The 17079-nt window shown below is 45.1% G+C and overlaps 1 protein-coding gene across 1 annotated transcript; it reads left to right on the forward strand.

Moving 5' to 3' along the window:
* The first annotated feature begins 307 nt into the window (after positions 1-307).
* LOC102452820 (glioma pathogenesis-related protein 1-like) lies at positions 308-16591 on the forward strand. The gene is made up of 6 exons (XM_075932053.1): positions 308-613; positions 8568-8813; positions 10842-10951; positions 13016-13098; positions 14461-14487; positions 14574-16591. The coding sequence occupies exons 1-6, from the start codon at positions 404-406 to the stop codon at positions 14741-14743; spliced, it is 846 nt and encodes a 281-aa protein (XP_075788168.1). The 5' UTR covers positions 308-403; the 3' UTR covers positions 14744-16591.
* Positions 16592-17079: the final 488 nt, after the last annotated feature.

The following is a 17079-nucleotide window of genomic DNA, read 5'->3' on the forward strand; positions in this document are numbered from 1 at the left end:
TTTCATTCAGAGGTTGTAATTTTTAAGTGATTTGCAAACTATAGTAATGGCCAAATTCTGTTCCAGGCAAGACCCAACCAGGGTCTTAAGTGAAGGGAAGTAAAATAGAGCAAAAATAGGAAGTGAATAGAGAGTAGGAGGCAGAGCATTCTTCTTGAGGCACATTTTAAAAACACACACTCTAGCTCCTAAACAGAAACTTCACAGCTTCAGTGCAAAATTTATTTACCACAATTTCCTTATTTTTGTTCGAAGGCTTCTGAGGCTGATTCATTTCCTGTTACCAGAACCCTATTAAGCAATTGTAATTTAAAGATAAAACTCAGCCTGAAAGCCTTCCGGCCAAAACACCATCCGGGGAGCGAAGAGCAGCACCTTTTATGGCTAAAATATTCTGTTTTCAATGTTGGATGATCTGAGAGACTTGAGGATCATGAAAATCACACTGTCCCTTCCCGTGCTGCTAATACTGGATCTCTTCATTTGCTGTTACTCTTTTGAACCAAGCTCTTTACCGGATATAAAAGACAAGCAGTTTATTGAGGAGTGTGTGACGACTCATAACCATTTTCGGTCCCAGGTGAATCCAGCAGCCAGCAACATGCTTCACATGGTAAGGGGACCTTCAGCAATATTACTCCTCATTATTGCATACAGTGAGGTGAATATTGCAACAGTGTTAACTGTTCTCATAATGATTTACTTGTGTAACTTGTTACAAAAGCTTCTCAGCTATGCCAGCCCTCCTTGAATCATAGTTTTAAACCAACAAACAACAACAAAAGCCCAACAAATCAAAGCTTAGAACCACTTCAGTAAGACTACAGTGATCACAGCTGGACACATACTTGCTCAATATCTCCCCTGGATTCTGATTGCTTTTTTTAACCCTCATTCTTACATTTGAGGTATATGCAATGAAAAAAATCATTGTTTTAAATGGTCATAGCTCAGCAGTTGTCTGTGATTTATATGGACCCCCTAAATATGCCCTTGAGTTGGTTTTCTCCCCTCCCACCTGGCTCTCTCTTCAGTGTTATGTGCTATAAATCTGAACAGGAAGAGGACAATGTCAAGTCATTTTGTAGCACTTACAGCCAAGACTAATTGCCTGTAATGCTGTCTCTCAGGACTTCATCCAACAAGAAATTATTCACAGCTGCCGGTGGTCCTAAAAGCTGGAGGTGCTGGGTTGGCAGAAAAGTCCCAAAAGAAACTAAAGACAAATTTAATCAGGAATGAAGTCCCTGGCTGTCAGTTACAGGATAATTCAGGCTTTGTATTCACCTAATTATTACTGTTGTAAGTACAGTATCTACCCATCCCATGCTGGGGTACAGACAGATCCAGCCTTCCAGTAAAAATCCCCTTAAGGGGATAACTGCCATTTGTCAACTGCAGCAATAATTCCCTTTTACCTAGTTCAAGGGACTCTCAAACTACAATGATAAATGTGTTGTAAATACATAACAGAGACCCTGCTGTTCTGTTCAGAGGGCCAAATCTTTGAGGGGTTTTTTTTCCGTTTATTTCAAAATGCTGAGAAACATCCTACCTGACTAGTTATCGTTCTTGTTAGGATGTGTACTATTTGGACTATGATGCTTTCTGCATCTTCTTGTTGGAGAAATCTTCATTACTGTACTTCAAGTCAGGGAGATCAAGATATATCTGAGCTGTGGCCAAATGTATTCCAGTCACCCAGGAAAAAATCTGCCACCACATAAGATGCACTGTGTCCATGCTCAGCAACATCTCTGCCGAACAGTCTAATAGAGGCAAGGTATTTTTAAAGTCTCTCGCAGGCCCCCACCTTCTGCACTCAAAGTGCCAGAGTGAGGAACAACCCTGACAGGGTGGCAACAGTGGGATGCCATCTCTGGGTGCCCCTTAAGATACTACCTCAACTGACTGTCAGTTTTGTTTTTCTGTTGTCACCCCCATCCACCTGGCTCCTATTTCTCCCATCTGTTATGTCTCTAGGCTTCCCATCTCAGATGTAACTCTGGAGCACTATAGGAAGGGCCTCTTAGGAACTGTTCCGTTTGCATCAGGAGAGCTAGCTCTTCCATAGGCTTAACATTTTCTCCTGATACCCATGCATCCCAGTTCCTTTTAATCTTGTAGGTAATTTGGAGCACTGTGATACCCAGTTTCCACCTTATGACTCTGAAGCGGCAATGGGCATATTCAGTGGTGAGCCCCATCTTAAGTCTGACCTTTTGTTTAAAAAGTTTATAGTCATTGATGTTTTCCCTGGGCATTTCAACTGTCACTTCTGTTAGGGGTCCACTCAGTTGTGATTTCAGCTCCACCGTGTACTGGTCTTTGGGGATGCTGTACCCAATATAGCATCTTTCAAAGGCTCTTTCAAAACTTTCTTAGAAGGCCTTTACATCATCTCCTACCCGGTACATTGAGTATTTCCTGGACTGGGGAGTATTAATTGGGGCAGGGTAGTTACTTGGTGTAACTGTAGTGCCCAGCTTCTTAGCTTTCTCTGGCTTAATTTCTAACCACTTAGTCTCCATTTCTGCTTGCTTTTGCTTTTCCTGTGCTTCTAACTGCTTCATTTTCAATTCCACTTCTCTGCCCTCTGTCTTTAGGAAGAACTACATCTCGCCCAGAGTTAGAGGTCTGCTTGTCTGAAGGGTACTCTCCCACCCTTAAGACAGTGGTGGGGGAGGGGCCTGGCCATCACCGTTTGCTCCTGCCCCCACAAGGTTACTTCCCCCTGGCCTCACAGTGACATCCTCTTGTTCTTCTGCCTCGTGGTATGAGTTTTCCCCAGAGGTGGACATCTTGCCCTGATTGGAGGCTGTTAGTCACTGGGTGCTGAATAGTACTCCTCCTGTCCATCACAATGCTTTATGTGGTTCTAACTCCATAGTATAGACCAGGCCTCAGATCACTCTCAAGCCTCTATCAAGAGACATAAAAGAATGAACATGGGACATTCCTCCTTTTTGAGAAGAGCCTTTAAAAATGCAAATATATGTACAGTATATGAGAAGCTTTCCTCTTTCTTTGTGTGCAAGCAACAAAATATAAGAGGCTAATGGTTGTGCTTATGGTGTCTTCAACATCTAAAGAAAATGGCAATTTCAAACTAACTAGACTCATCTTACTGGGAGATTACAGTGGCATTATCCAGGAAGCGGAAGTGTCAAATTCTTCATTGCAAATAAGTTAACTGACAAATGTAACCCTTTGCTCCTGTTCAAAAATCACTTTGTATAAAACAAAAGACAGAACTATGTAGCACTTTAAAGACTAACAAGATGGCTTAGTAGGTGATGAGCTTTCGTGGGTCTGGCCCATGAAAGCTCATCACCTACTAAACCATCTTGTTAGTCTTTAAAGTGCTACATAGTTCTGTCTTTTGTTTTAGCTAGACCAGACTAACAGAGCTGCATCTCTATCACTTTTTATGAAAGGCACTCTTTGGGCCTGATCCAAAGGTCATTCTAGTCAGGGGAAATACAGCCAGTCCCTGAGTTGCGAACAGTCAACTTACGATGTTTTGCAGTTACGACTGAAGATGTCATAAATGGTGGACCCTGAGTTACGAACGTGATCTGTGCTTATGAACAGCGTGGTCACGTGTAACTCTATGGGGGCCGACTTATGAACGAACTGAGTTACAACCAATTGCTTGGTCTGTAACCAGTTCGTAAGTCGGGAAGAGGCTGTACTGCCAATTACTGCAGTGGGGTTTGGATCAGGCCCTTTATTGCAAGTACTTAGCAGTTTTCAACTGTTCATTAACTCTACAGCTGAAGAAGTGGGGTTTGCCTATGAAAGCTCATGATATTAATATATATATACAGGGTCAACAAAGTATTGTATCTACTTGCCCGTGGCGAGTAGATTTCAGCCTGGCGCCCCGTTCGCCAGCCGCGCGCTCATGCGCAATGCGGGCCATGCACATACGCAGTGTGGGGCTGGCGAGCAGCTTTTGCTGAAATCATCTAGCCCTGTGTGTGTGTGTGTGTGTGTGTGTGTGTGTGTGTGTGTGTGTGTGTATATATATATAGCGGGAGTTACCTGGTGTTCCCTGGGAAACCGGAGGAACAAAATTTAGAAAAACAGTAGTGCATTATCTCTTTTGAATGGTAGAAAAGTTACACTGATTTCTATAGGGATTAAAATATAGGTCCGCGTCCTCTCCGGGGGGGGAAGGGGGTTGCAGGTGGGGAGCAACCCCGAGTGGAGGGGAGGTTACACACAGGAGGGAAGGTTACACATGCAACCCCAGCTTACGCCCAGGGCTACAGGTGCCATGACGGGCAGGGTGGGTGCCTGAACAGTTGTGCGCGTGGGGGTGGGGTGGGGTGGGGTGGGAAGAGGGTTGCTTATGTAACCTCATGGGTGGGAGGGGGTGAGTCCCGGACAGTGCTGGGGGCCACAGGCGGCGGGCATGGGACCTAGGGTGGGCAGGGCGGCCCCATCAGCATGGTGGGTTATTTTTACAATGTGAGATTAGGCCCAATTGGGTCCAAAAGTACCTTAAAACCGTCTCCTGGATGAAAGGCTACCCCCATGCAAAGTTTGGTTGCGGTAGCTCTTATAGTGTCCAAGTTATTAGCGAACAAACTTACAAACATTCTCCTTTATATACTATATATATAAATTAATTTCTAAGGTGCCACAGGACTACTCATTGTTCACTTGGGTATGTCTCCAGGGAGCATGCTTCCCAGAACAGGTAAGTGGAAATGCACTAGCTCTGCTCCAGCTGGTTCGCTAAATATAGTGGTGTAATTTAGGTGGCACCATGGGCTAGTTACCCATAACCAGTGTTTCCTGTAACCTGAGCTCCTATGCACCCACCCAGGAGAGATTCAAATGCTGCCCAGCTGATTAGCCGAGTGCCCCCAGCTAGGTTTTTTTTGTTTCTATTGATGTTGCACATAAGTTTATTCTGCACATGGATGGAAAAGATTAGAGGGAACATTTGTCCATAACCCCAAGTTACAGAGTCTGGCAGCTAGCCTGAGTCACTGGCCATGCTGCCCTGGCTACATGGCTATTTTTTGTCATGCTAGTGTGAGCAAAGCCAGCACATCCATCTAACAATACTGGGAAGCTTGCTTCCAGATGCAGTGTAAGACTATTCTTTGACTGTTACTGTGGTGGACCATTCGACTCAAATGACTTTGTTTCTACCCCCTAGCTTTTTTGTGAATAATTTTTAAATGTGATGAGGTGGAACTGATGAAAAATAATGAATGTTTTCTATGTGGTATGTGTACAAAGAGACATTCCTTATGCATTCTCGCTATCTTTTCATGTGAATGAATCTCTGTTTAAGTGAACAAAGATACATTCACACAGATAGCAACTACCAGTTCTTAATATAGTCAAGCAGATCCGTCATTTGGAAATTTGAGTAAGTGTTCGCAAACATTCTTTTTGCAGTACTCAACCATCTCTAGCTAGGAGTAACCACACACAGAGGAAAACTACACAGATTGTGTTGGGAGTATGAGTGAAAAATAGAATAGAAAAGAATAAAAATCTGCGAAACAGGTCCCCAGAACTCTCTCAAACAAATTCATTACTCTCAACAACTGACTGGGTCTCTTTTTTATAACACATAGGAGTTGCACAAATATAAACAGGAACATTATTCTGAACTTGTAATAATATTAAGCCTACAACTGGAAAGCAGTTTTTTGTAAGTATTTGCCTGAGAAGATCTGTTATATTTACTCCTTAAAAGTTATGGAAATATCAAGAAACAGTTTGTCTAAAGTATTGACCAAAGGCCTTGATGAACTAATGAATAGGAAAAAACAAACTTTACTGTAACATTTTGTCAGGCAAATTGTTTTTGTGTAAATTTTGTGAGACAAATCCAAGCTAAAGTCAAAGATTTTATTCATAAAAGCGGACCTTATAGCTCACCGTTCTGAAAGGAAAGTACCTCAGCTTGAGTTAGTGACTAAATGGCAGAAAAACTATCTTGCTTTTGTAGATTTTATGCCCAATTCACTTACAGTCTTAGCTACAAAAAGAAAACTATATATTTGTAGTAGGTTACAAAACAGTTGTCTATACAAATGTTTAGAAATGACATCACAGTTTAATACTGCTGTAACATAATGCATTTGACACATTTCCAGTATTGTACTTAGATAAATAAATGTTATAAGATATAAAGTATCCTTGTGTTTGTTTACATTTCTAGGGGTTATTTAGCCCTTGACAGATCAGTCAGTACTGGATGATTAATCTGAAAGAAGTAATATTTACAGAAACTGAGGTGATGCAACAGAGAAATTCCATAAGGTTAAAATATTCTAAAAACAAAACACCTTGTTCAAAGATGAAATTGATTGGATCACTGAATTTTCACTATAAGAAGGCCCCTTTTTTATAAGGTACAAGTGCAAGGTCCCCAAGCTGAATTTTCAGAGATACAACTTTACGTTTGTCCCAGGAGCCTTTGTGTGCACAAAGAAAAAGCAAAATCAAACCAACACTTGTGTAAACAGGCATTTGAGTGTACAAGTTACATAAATAGCAATTTGACTGTTTGATTTGCATAAACAAATTCTTGTTTGCTTATTGAAATATGGATCTGGAGCAAATATTTTCACTCACAAAATGTGAGAATACAAATTTATAAGCAGAGTTTAAGCCACTCAGCATCTGGCTCTTAGTATGCATGTGACTTGACCTGAAAGTCAAGGGGCACTGCCAGTGGGCATGTGCATTAAGCACTTGGTGACTTTAATGCAGGGGTGGGCAATCATTTTGAGGGGGTCTGGGAGAGAATTATATCTTATACATTTTATGGGTGTGGGGTCTGGGAGAGAATTTGGTGAAGAAGGAGGTTATGGGTTGGGGTGCAGGAGGGGGTATGGGTACAGGAAAGGATTCTGGTCTGGAGGAGGAGTGCAGGAGAGGGTGAAAGATCTGGGAGGGGGTTGTGACCTGGGACAGGGGTTTAGGAGGGGATGCAGGGCTCTGGGATGTGACCTAGGGTAGGAGGGGGTTATGACACAGAGCAGTGGTTTGGGATGTAGGGTCTGGGATGGGCTTACCTAGGCAGCTCCCAGACAACAGCCCAGCAGCCTCAGGTAGGCTTTCTGCCTTCCACATTCCCCACAAGACCCTCAGAGTAGGTGTCTGAGAGGTCCATGTGCTGCTCTGAGCACAGCAAGCCTGGGGCAGAGGTACCTCACACACTGCCTGCCCTGCAAAAAAGCAGCTCCCTTTAGGGTTGCCAGATGTTGAAACAAAAATACCAAACCTTCCCCCCCCTCCAAAAAAAAATTCTGTTGAAGGGGGCGAAAAGGGAGGGGGGGAGACCAAAGTTGTTGAGCAAAAAAAAAAAAATTAAAATAAAACAGCATTAAAACAGCATGTCCCCTTTAAGAGTGAGTACAGGGATAGGAACAGGGGAGAGGTTGATCAGGAAGACCCAGGGGAAGCATTGCTTCCCCTTGGTCCGCAGCCATTTTGTGCCAGTAGTCTTGCAGAACCAGGTAAGCATGGGGTCAGGAAGCTGCGGGGAGGGGGCAGGGGGAAGGCTGGGCGCTGAGTGTTTGTAGGCTTGCCAGGTGCCCAGCATTTTCACCTCCTGGACGGGGGAAAATACCAGACATTTCAGGTGTCCGGTATTCTCTGAAGTTTTTTACGGGACAGGAGGTGAAAATACTGGACTGTCCAGGAAGATACCGGACACCTGGCAACCCTAGCTCCCATTGGCCTGTTTCTGGCCAATGGAAGCTGTGAGATTGTGTCCGTGTGAGATGGCACACAAAGTCTTCCCCCTGCTTGCAGCAGCACTCAGATATGCACAGGCCCCCTGCAGCCAGCTGCTCTGAGTAGAGGATTCTCTGCATCTTGGGGTCTTCAAAGTCTTTGAAGGCTTCAATATCTGAGATATAGGTGAGAGGATTATTCTAGGAGGGCTGGGTGAGATTTTGTGGCCTGCACTGTGCAGGGGGTCAGACTAGATGATCATAATGGTCCCTTCTGACCTTAAAGTCTATGAGTCTATGAGACATGGGTCCGATCTAGTGGATTGGTGGGCTGGATCTAGTCCTCAAGCCGTATTTTGCCCAGCCCTGCTTTCATGGTAAAGAATTCAGAGTTAGGATTTGCTCTAGAGTTGCCACCTCTAAGGTAAAAAAAATCATAACATATTGGAGTATCCTAAGCCCATAAAACTGAATACTTATGGTGCACCTGAAAATTAATTTATAATGAATCCCATTGATGACTGAAAAGAGTTTAAATGCTTATATTTGTTTTCCAAACAAATTTAATGTTTGACTTATAAACCCATGAGTCCAGCAAAAACAGAATGTTGATGCACCTATCTGAATGATTGGTTAAACTTGTAAAATACTGATATTCTGGGTGGTTTATCAGTTAGTTCTATGAAAATCCTAGAGCCCCTTCTTGGAACTCTCTGGGAGGGTAGGAATGAATAGACGCAAAGAACATATGAAATTTTCACATCTATGAGGGGCCTCTTCTGGAAATTCCTTTTCGTTACTGTTATGACAATGTAACTGAAAATGGTTTGTGTCTGTCTTTATGCTTGGCAGAGCTGGGACCCAGATTTGGCAAAGACAGCCAGAGCATGGGCAAAGACATGTCAGTTTAAACATAATATCTATCTCAAGATACCAGGGAAGACCCACCCTCGCTTTACTTCTGTTGGAGAAAACATCTGGACTGGCTCTCTTCAACTTTTTTCTGTGACTGCAGCCCTCGCTCTTTGGTTCAATGAGTTCAAAGACTACACCTATAGCACACGTGCTTGCACCAAAATATGTGGCCATTATACTCAGGTGAGTCATTTGTTACAGAATTATTTCTGCACATGTGAAATAATGGGAGATTCCTATGCCAATAAATGCTTTTTTGATGTCACTGATTTTGAAAGGACCCTGGAAATAAATAGGATTGTTTTAATCCTTTCAATTTAAAGTTAATTTTTGTTTCCTCGAAAAGATGCTCTTCTAGCAGGGAATGAGATACAGACCTTCAGTGCTAGTCATTCCAGTATGGGTTATGTAAGAGTTTGCTCAAAATTAAAAATAGGATGAGACTGGAAATTGGCTACAGGGGCTTTCAGTTTTAGGTCAGCAATTCAAAAACATCAAGCTTAGATTGGTAATGACTAAAAATCATTATTACTGCTATTAGCTGTATAAGGCAGAACTTATTTTCAATGCAACTTTATTGGTCTGATATTAATGGCAAATATGCATCATTATTATGTGCCAGTTGCAGGGTTTCTTTATTCTATGTACATATGCTCACATATGTACAGCTCTTGCTTTTATAAAAAAACAACTGCCTTCTGATCAGTGTCCTATATGTTAAGCTAGAAGACTTATCCGGCATTGCCCAGATCCTTCAGGGCAGGGGGCTGGTGGTGTGGGGAGTGCAAAAGAATCGGGACACAGCTTTGGGGATGTGAGGGGGAGGGAAGGAGGTTGGGGCCATGGAGGGGTGTGAGAGTGATGGTTGTGGGGTGAAGAGGCACTCAGGGTGGGGGAGTCTCATCGAATGGGGCTTTCTTTCCCTCTCCCCCAGCTGGCAAGGTCTTCCCCACCCCCAGCCCTTTTGACTGCCAGGGGCCTTCTGTTCCCCCCTCCCCTCCGTCACCCTTCAAATCCCTCTGGCCACCAGGAGCCTTCAGTTTCCTCCCACCTCCAGCGCTGTAGCCAAAGGCCGGGGGTGGCGGTGGGGGGTGGGGGGAAAGGAAAGGGTATGGGGCAGGGAGGCTACTTACCTGGTCTGGTGGCAGGCAAGATGGCAGAGTCCCAGCCCTACTGGCCACTCTCTTGGTGATACAGTTGCCCCCAACGGCTACTCTGCAGTATAGCTCGCCTCAGTAGTCACTTTCAATAGCGTGTCCATCCTCTCTGTGCCTCTCCCTTTTTATGCTATGGAAAACAGTCCCATTCTCAGCACTTCCTGTTTTCTTGGCACAACCAAACCCTGACCGTGCTTTAAGTTTTGATAAGAGGAAGCTGCATATCAAATTGGATGGTCTTAGCTCTTACCACTTAGGAGAAGATCTTGAACAAATTGACTCAGACACACAACCCTCTACAATACAGAGAGAGATGAATTCGTGGCATCAGTCTAGTTCATAGCAGATAACGGCTGGTGTTGCCCATTGGCAGTCTCATCAAAAAAAGGCCAAAGATCATGTGAGCACGAAGGCTGAGCTGTTGAGCTTTGCCTTTAGATAGAAAGAGGACTTCAGATTCTGGGAGTACTGTGCCAGCATTTTTTGTGAGCAGTAAATTCACTAAAACTTGTTATAACAAGTTAAAAATAGGGTGGGAAAGTGTTAGTGAACAGAAAGACACATCCTGGGATATTTGGATGCAGGAATCCAGCTGAGAGCCTTTCATTCTCACTGCATAAGGGTAACTTTAGGCGCTATAAGCCAAACTGTGCTCTTAGATGAATGTACCTAAAACTACTGACTTCAGTACATTGGGAATTGAGGTCTATAGTGTAGACATGGATATACCCTTTACCTCATCTGTGGGTTCTACTGTAAATGGTATTCTGGATGTTCCACATTTTCTTAGCTGGTATAGACATTCTATTTCCAACCTGCTGATCCACTTACCTCCCTAGTTCTGTCTCCCAAGAAATGAGGCCTCAGCCTCATTACTTATGTCCAATTACTCATGTCTAGCTGGACCTACACTCTGTACACGTAAAGAGTCCCTAGGATACATTCTTCTTAATTCAACAATTCTGTGTCACAACTACAGTAGCAGTTGTCTCTCTGTGGTTTGGTGAATGAGAAATCAGGTATTTTACTGTAGCTTATGTCTACTTCTTTTCAGATTGTTTGGGCGGCAAGTTACAAAGTTGGCTGCGCTGTTCACTTCTGCCCCAGAGTAACAGGATTTGAGGGATCTAATGCAGCACATTTCATTTGCAACTATGGGCCCGCGTAAGTCCTCCTTACAATTATCTTAAAAGGCAGTAGTGTGGGGGGAGGAGTGATTTATGTTACTGTCTGGTATACTCCAGAGGAAGCTAGGCCCAATTCTTTTTGACCAGGAACATGGCTACACCGTGAAATCAATAATGGGGCCAAAGAAAGAGGCAAAATATGGAAGGTGCTGGAAGGAGAACTGCACTGAATATTTGAGCAACTGACCTGCTGACTGGTATATCACTGACAAACCACACAGCCAATGTTACTGCTGAGCATGCACTGAAATGTGAGGGGTTTTTTTTTTGTTTGTTTGTTTTTTTGAGGGGAGAGGAGTTCAACCCTAATTTTTAAATTTAAACCCCGGGATTTAGCCCTCAACTGAGCCCTTATCTGCATAAATTTCTCTACTCCTTTTAGCTATTCAGTGGCTCTTTGTGAGAGGGGAGAGTTCTCCAAAGTAAGTCTGTCATTCTACACAAGGGCTATGTCTAGACTGGCATGATTTTCCGCAAATGCTTTTAACGGAAAAGTTTTCCGTTAAAAGCATTTTCGGAAAAGAGCATCTAGATTGGCACGGACGCTTTTCCACAAAAGCACTTTTTGCGGAAAAGTGTCCGTGGCCAATCTAGACGCGCTTTTCCGCAAAAAAAACCCGATCACCATTTTCGCAATCGGGGCTTTTTTGCGGAAAACAAATCTCATCTGGCTACACTGGCCCTTTTGCGCAAAAGGGACTTTTGCCTGAATGGGAGCAGCATAGTATTTCCGCAAAAAGCACTGATTTCTTACAGTAGGAAGTCAGTGCTTTTGCAGAAATTCAAGCGGCCAGTGTAGACAGCTGGCAAGTTTTTCCAGAAAAGCGGCTGATTTTCTGGAAAAACTGGCCAGTCTAGACACAGCCATAGAGTAAGTATTCACTGCAGTTGGAGGTGTGGTGGCAGCTTATGGGGCATATCTGAGTTAGCTTGAAGCTAACCAGAGCAAGTGCTAACCTCTGTAAAGCTGCAGCGACGAGGAGTCCACCCTGGGCTTGCCACCCAAGTAAGCACTAAGTGTTCCAGGTTCACAGCCCGAGTAATTACCCAGGGTCTTGGGCAGGCTTGTCCAGCCCCACATTGAAACCTGTGCTGTAGCCTCACTGTTCTCAATTTTCAGGCTTGTTAGTTTACAGATGGCAATCATCCCTCCTCTGCCCCCAGCTGCAGTGCAGACATACTCGGGTAGCCAAGATTGACTGCAATACACAATTGTACTTGCAAATATGTCAAACTAGTACTTTATATAAAGTGTAATGCAGGGAGCTTGGCCTTCTAATACAGTATCAAGACAGATGTGAGCCAGAAACCTATTGGCATCTGTTACCACTGCTGAATAGTAGATTGAAACTCCAATATGCTGTGTTTCTGGTATACCAAAAGTCTATCCTTTAGCATGTGAGCTAACTGAACCCAACTATACTGCATTTGGGCATTAGTTTCATGAATGTACCATTTGATTTAGTGGTGATCACGAGAGCACAAAAGCTACAGACTACTTAATTTTCACTTAATCCTTAATTTGAGTGTTATATTCTCAAGAGGGTTTACTTGAGATTACATATAACACACAAATATGGGTGAAATCCTGGCCTCAGAGTTCAGAGAGGCTAGAATTTCACCTAGACAGTCTCTAGAAAAGAAGCAAGATAGATAAAGAGGAAAAGGGAGAGAGAACAGATACCTATAACAATTTGCGTATGCACTGAAATAAAATAGCTCCCTTACAGATTCCCAGCCTGCCTGGCTGGCAGCGTTATATACTGAAAGGTGTAGTGTGCACAAGAGAGAGCAACCACCCTGTAGCGTAACTAAGTACACCATACATTCAAAGTTCTCAGCCCCTGAAAGTTGAAATTTGGCAGTATTAAATTGAGTTCCTAAACATGGGGTTCAGTCATTCCTGCTCTCTTCCATTTCCATGATCTGTGTGCAGTAGTATTCCCTCCTTATAAAATAATTCCAACAAAATGTGAACACAGGATACTCAAATTCTTCCCATGGAGGTCAATATCAGAACAAAAGTTGTTCCTCTTTTCAGTGGGAATTTTCCAACACAACCTTATACAACAGGAGTAGCATGCAGCAAATGCAATGGTGAGAAGTGTGAAAACAAGCTATGTGGTAAGTAAAAAGGAAACTCCCTACCTGAATGATGTCCTATGGAAAGACCTATCAAAATGACACAATACCAATGGCCCATTGCCACAAGACAATGGTTGTTCAATTAATTTTGAGAATCTATACCCAAAATTGAAATATGGTAGAGATTCACGTGGAGGAGGAAAGGCAGTCAGAAGTAAGCTTTTCCCACCCCATGTACTAAGAGACACTTAGCAAGCCTCTGAGCATTAGGAGGGAGCCAGGTTAATAGCCCCACCAGTGCAATAAAGCTGTAAAGAAGTGATTGGCTAGCCTGTGCTCACAGATAGGCTCAACCTTCTGTAAATCTATAATTCACTCAATAGCACATGCTTCTCTGTCTCCCCACCCCAAACAACATGCTGATATTTCAGAAGGAACATGAAGCAGCCCAGCTAACAGTTTTCAGAAAGGCTACGTCTACACTGGCATGAATTTCCGGAAATGCTTTTAACGGAAAACTTTTCCGTTAAAAGCATTTTCGGAAAAGCGCGTCTAGATTGGCAGGATGCTTTTCCGCAAAAGCACTTTTTGCGGAAAAGCGTCCGTGGCCAATCTAGACGCGCTTTTCCGCAAAAAAGCCTCGATCGCCATTTTCGCGATCGGGGCTTTTTTGTGGAAATCAGTACTGTGCTGTCTACACTGGCCCTTTTGCACAAAAGTCTTTCGGAAAAAGACTTTTGCCCGAATGGGAGTAGCATAGTATTTCCGGAAAAGCACTGACGATCTTAAAGCGGCCAGTGTAGACAGCTGGCAAGTTTTTCTGGAAAAGCTGCTGATTTTCCGGAAAAACTTGCCAGTCTAGACACAGCCAGAATGTTTAGCCCTATGACTGTAGTGCTGTGGATAAATACTTAATAGGCCTTGGGCCAGAGAGAGAACACACAACTCTACAATCCACGGGTTAGGGCACCCAACTGGGCGGTTGAAGACTCAGGGTCCAGTCCCTCTTCTCCAATCTAATGTAGACCCCTAAATCAAACACAGAGGGCAGCCCCTGCCAGCGCCTGGTGGTACTCCTGTGAGGAGTAAGCATGTGTTCCCGTCAGCCTCCCATAGTGGGGATGCTGCAGTGGTTCAGCTCAAAGTAAGCCAAATCTGGCTATGCATTTTGCATAGTTGGATGGTGTACCTTAAGCTGCCCTGCCTAATCTAGTATAGACCAGGCCTTAGTCTGTAAGGTGCCACAGGACTCCTTGTTGGGTTTTTTTGTTTTTTTAAGTGAAGCAGGCATATTTTTATTACACCCATCCTGAGCTTCTCATTTTGTAGCAAGTTTTCAATTATTTTTCATTAAAAATGATTTCTGATAACTATAGTTATGTTCTTTTCTCCTCTTGCCAGAAAATCCAGACCGTGAGAAAGTCATATGTACGTATCACAGTCAGATACTGTTTCTTGAATTTGTTACCTTAAATACAGTTATACGTGAAAATAATTCTTCATTTTATTTATAGATAATTCTGGATGGTACCCAGACTGGGATACATCTTCAGCCTGGGATGAAGCCATGTGTGACCAGTACTGTATTGCTGTTCTAGTTTTAAGGCCATTATTAATTGTATTGACTTTTGGAGCAATCTGGTTTCTACAGAAGCATTATCTCCAATTATCTATAAGTAACTAATAATCATTTGAAAGATTCCAGGAATGCTTTGGACTGTTCAATTCCTATTATTAGTGGAGGAAAATCTTATCCAAGGATTTGTAGAATAAGCCCTGTTGTGTTAATAAGTAGTATGTGACTTGAAAATAGATAAATGCAAAAACAAAACAGAACAACCCAAACAAAAAGGCCATCCACAACACTTAATCCAAGGTAAGAATCTGAATATAGATGATGGTCAAAAATTCAGGGTTGGGGAACCTCTGGCCCATGGGTCCTATGTGGTTTATCAGGATTAGCCACTAGCAGGTCACCACATGGTTTATTTGCCTTTACTTCTGCTGGCCCCGAGCCCTGCAGCTCCCAGTGGCCACAGTTCACTGTTCCTGTCCAATGGGAAGTATAGTAAGTGATGACCCATCCCACACTGCTTCCTGCTGCTTCTATTGGCCAGGAACAGTGAACCGTAGCACTAACAGCATTGAGTCACCATGCCCGTAGATGCTCAGGTAAAGCATGAGGTGGCCCCATGGTGGCTAACTGTCACCAAATGCACACTCGTCAGCTGGGCACCACCAGCTGGCCACCCAGAAATTAACTCCTTCAGCCCTGGAGCACCCTATTTCAGCTGGTGTGTCACCCATGGTTACCTACATTCTCCACCTCTAGGTACTGCTCTACCACAGTGCCCTTACTTTGGAGTCCTCCCCATCTGGGAACTCCCAACTTCCCTATACCCATCTTGCCTCAGTGACCCACTGCCTGTCTTCATCTAGCCCCTGTCTCAGGGCAAAACTGCAGTCTGAAGTGGCCACTCATCACTGGCAAGGGGATGTGGACCTGCTGCCTTTGCCTCCCCTGGCTGCCTCTGTAGCCTTGGTACTCTCAGGCCTTGCTTCAGGTCCTGCAGCCTGGGAACTTGCCTAGCCAGAGCTTCCCCAGCTCTGCCTGCCTCCTCGCAGCCCTGCTCTAACTTCAGCCCTAGAATTCTCAGGCCTTGTCTGAGGCTCTGCAGCCAGGGAGTAGGGTCAGGCCAGGGCTCCCCCATGCTGGCCTGTCTCAGCACATCACCCAGCTTCCTTAGCAGCTAGATCAATCCTGCTCCCTAATTAGAACAAAACTTCTCCTCCTCCTGGAGCCCTTATTTATATAGCCCCAGCAGGGGCCTTACTGGCTAATTCCTGCCACAGCTGTAGGGCTTTGCTCTCAGCCCTCTCCCAGGGCTGGGTTTTACTCTTAAAGGGCCAGTCTGGGGCAGATGCCCTATCTCACTAACCAGGGCCGTCCTTAGGCATACGCGGAGTAGGCAATCGCATAAGGCACCACGCTTTCTGGGGCACCACTCTGCCGGCCCGGGACGGTGGGAAGCATACGCGTGCGCTCTGCACTGGAGCCAGTAGGGGCGCTGCCAGCACTTACGTCCCCACCAGAAGACCCTACTGGGCTGAGGGACTCTGGCAAGGTGACCCCAGCTGGGGAAGGGAAGCTGTCAAACCAGGCGGCAGCATCAGGGGAACCGGGGCTGCACCGGGAGCGGGGTCATGCGCAGCGAGCCGGAGGGGGCGGGGTCACGCGCGGCGTGGTGCTGAGCGGGACACGGGGGAGTAGAGCCTCGCTAGAGGTGGGACTGGCCATGTTGTGATGGGCCGGGGCTGTGAGCGCCGAGTGGCCCAGCTCTGGCTCCGGCACATGTTCTGGATCCTGGGCTGTGGGGACTTTTGGGGCCCGATTGCAGCAGACTCCAGCCCTGCAAACAGGAAGGCAGAAGGTAGGTGAGGGGGAGGTGTGGGAGAGGAAGGGGCTTATGCTGAGAGGAGGGGGCAGGTCAGGAGAAGAAAGGGCAAGGCACCAAGAGGCAGGAGTGCAGGAGAGACTAATATGGGGGGGGGGGGCAAGTGGAGACAATGAGGGAAAGGGCAGGAGGGGAGGTGTCAGTGGGAGGGGAACAGGGTGATGCTGGGAGAGGAGAGGAGAGGGGAAGGGCATTGGGGGCTGGAGGGGGAGGTGCTGGGAGAAGGCTTGAAAGGAGGGGTGGGCATGAAAAAGGTGGGGATGGAGCAAGTAATGTGTGAGGGCAGGAGGGGAATGGGGCAGAGAGTGGTGAGGGGGTGGGCTTCAGGGAAAAAGAGGGCAAAGGGGGTAGGGGCAGTAAGGGAAGGAGGAGGCGCCAGGAAGGTCCAGGGGTAAGGGAAGATGCAGATGCCATGGGATTCTGGAGGTGAAGCAGAAGGGCAGACACCTGCAGGGGAGAGACCAGCACCAGAGAGGCAGGACAGGTGTGTAGAGGGAGGTATTAGAAGAGGGGATGAGGAGAGGTAGCTCACATGATCAGAGTGGGGCTACTGGAGGAGTGGGCA

Source organism: Pelodiscus sinensis, chromosome 1, assembly GCF_049634645.1.
Source record: "Pelodiscus sinensis isolate JC-2024 chromosome 1, ASM4963464v1, whole genome shotgun sequence".
Taxonomy (NCBI): Eukaryota; Metazoa; Chordata; order Testudines; family Trionychidae; genus Pelodiscus; species Pelodiscus sinensis.

What these genes read in the sequence shown, in the direction of transcription:
- LOC102452820 (XM_075932053.1), top strand. Translation starts at nt 404, where the DNA reads ATGTTGGATGATCTGAGAGACTTGAGGATCATGAAAATCACACTGTCC. An exon ending in CCAGCAACATGCTTCACATG is followed by an intron (nt 614 to 8,567) that starts GTAAGGGGACCT and finishes TATGCTTGGCAG; the next exon opens with AGCTGGGACCCAGATTTGGC. An exon ending in AGACCGTGAGAAAGTCATAT is followed by an intron (nt 14,488 to 14,573) that starts GTACGTATCACA and finishes TTTTATTTATAG; the next exon opens with ATAATTCTGGATGGTACCCA.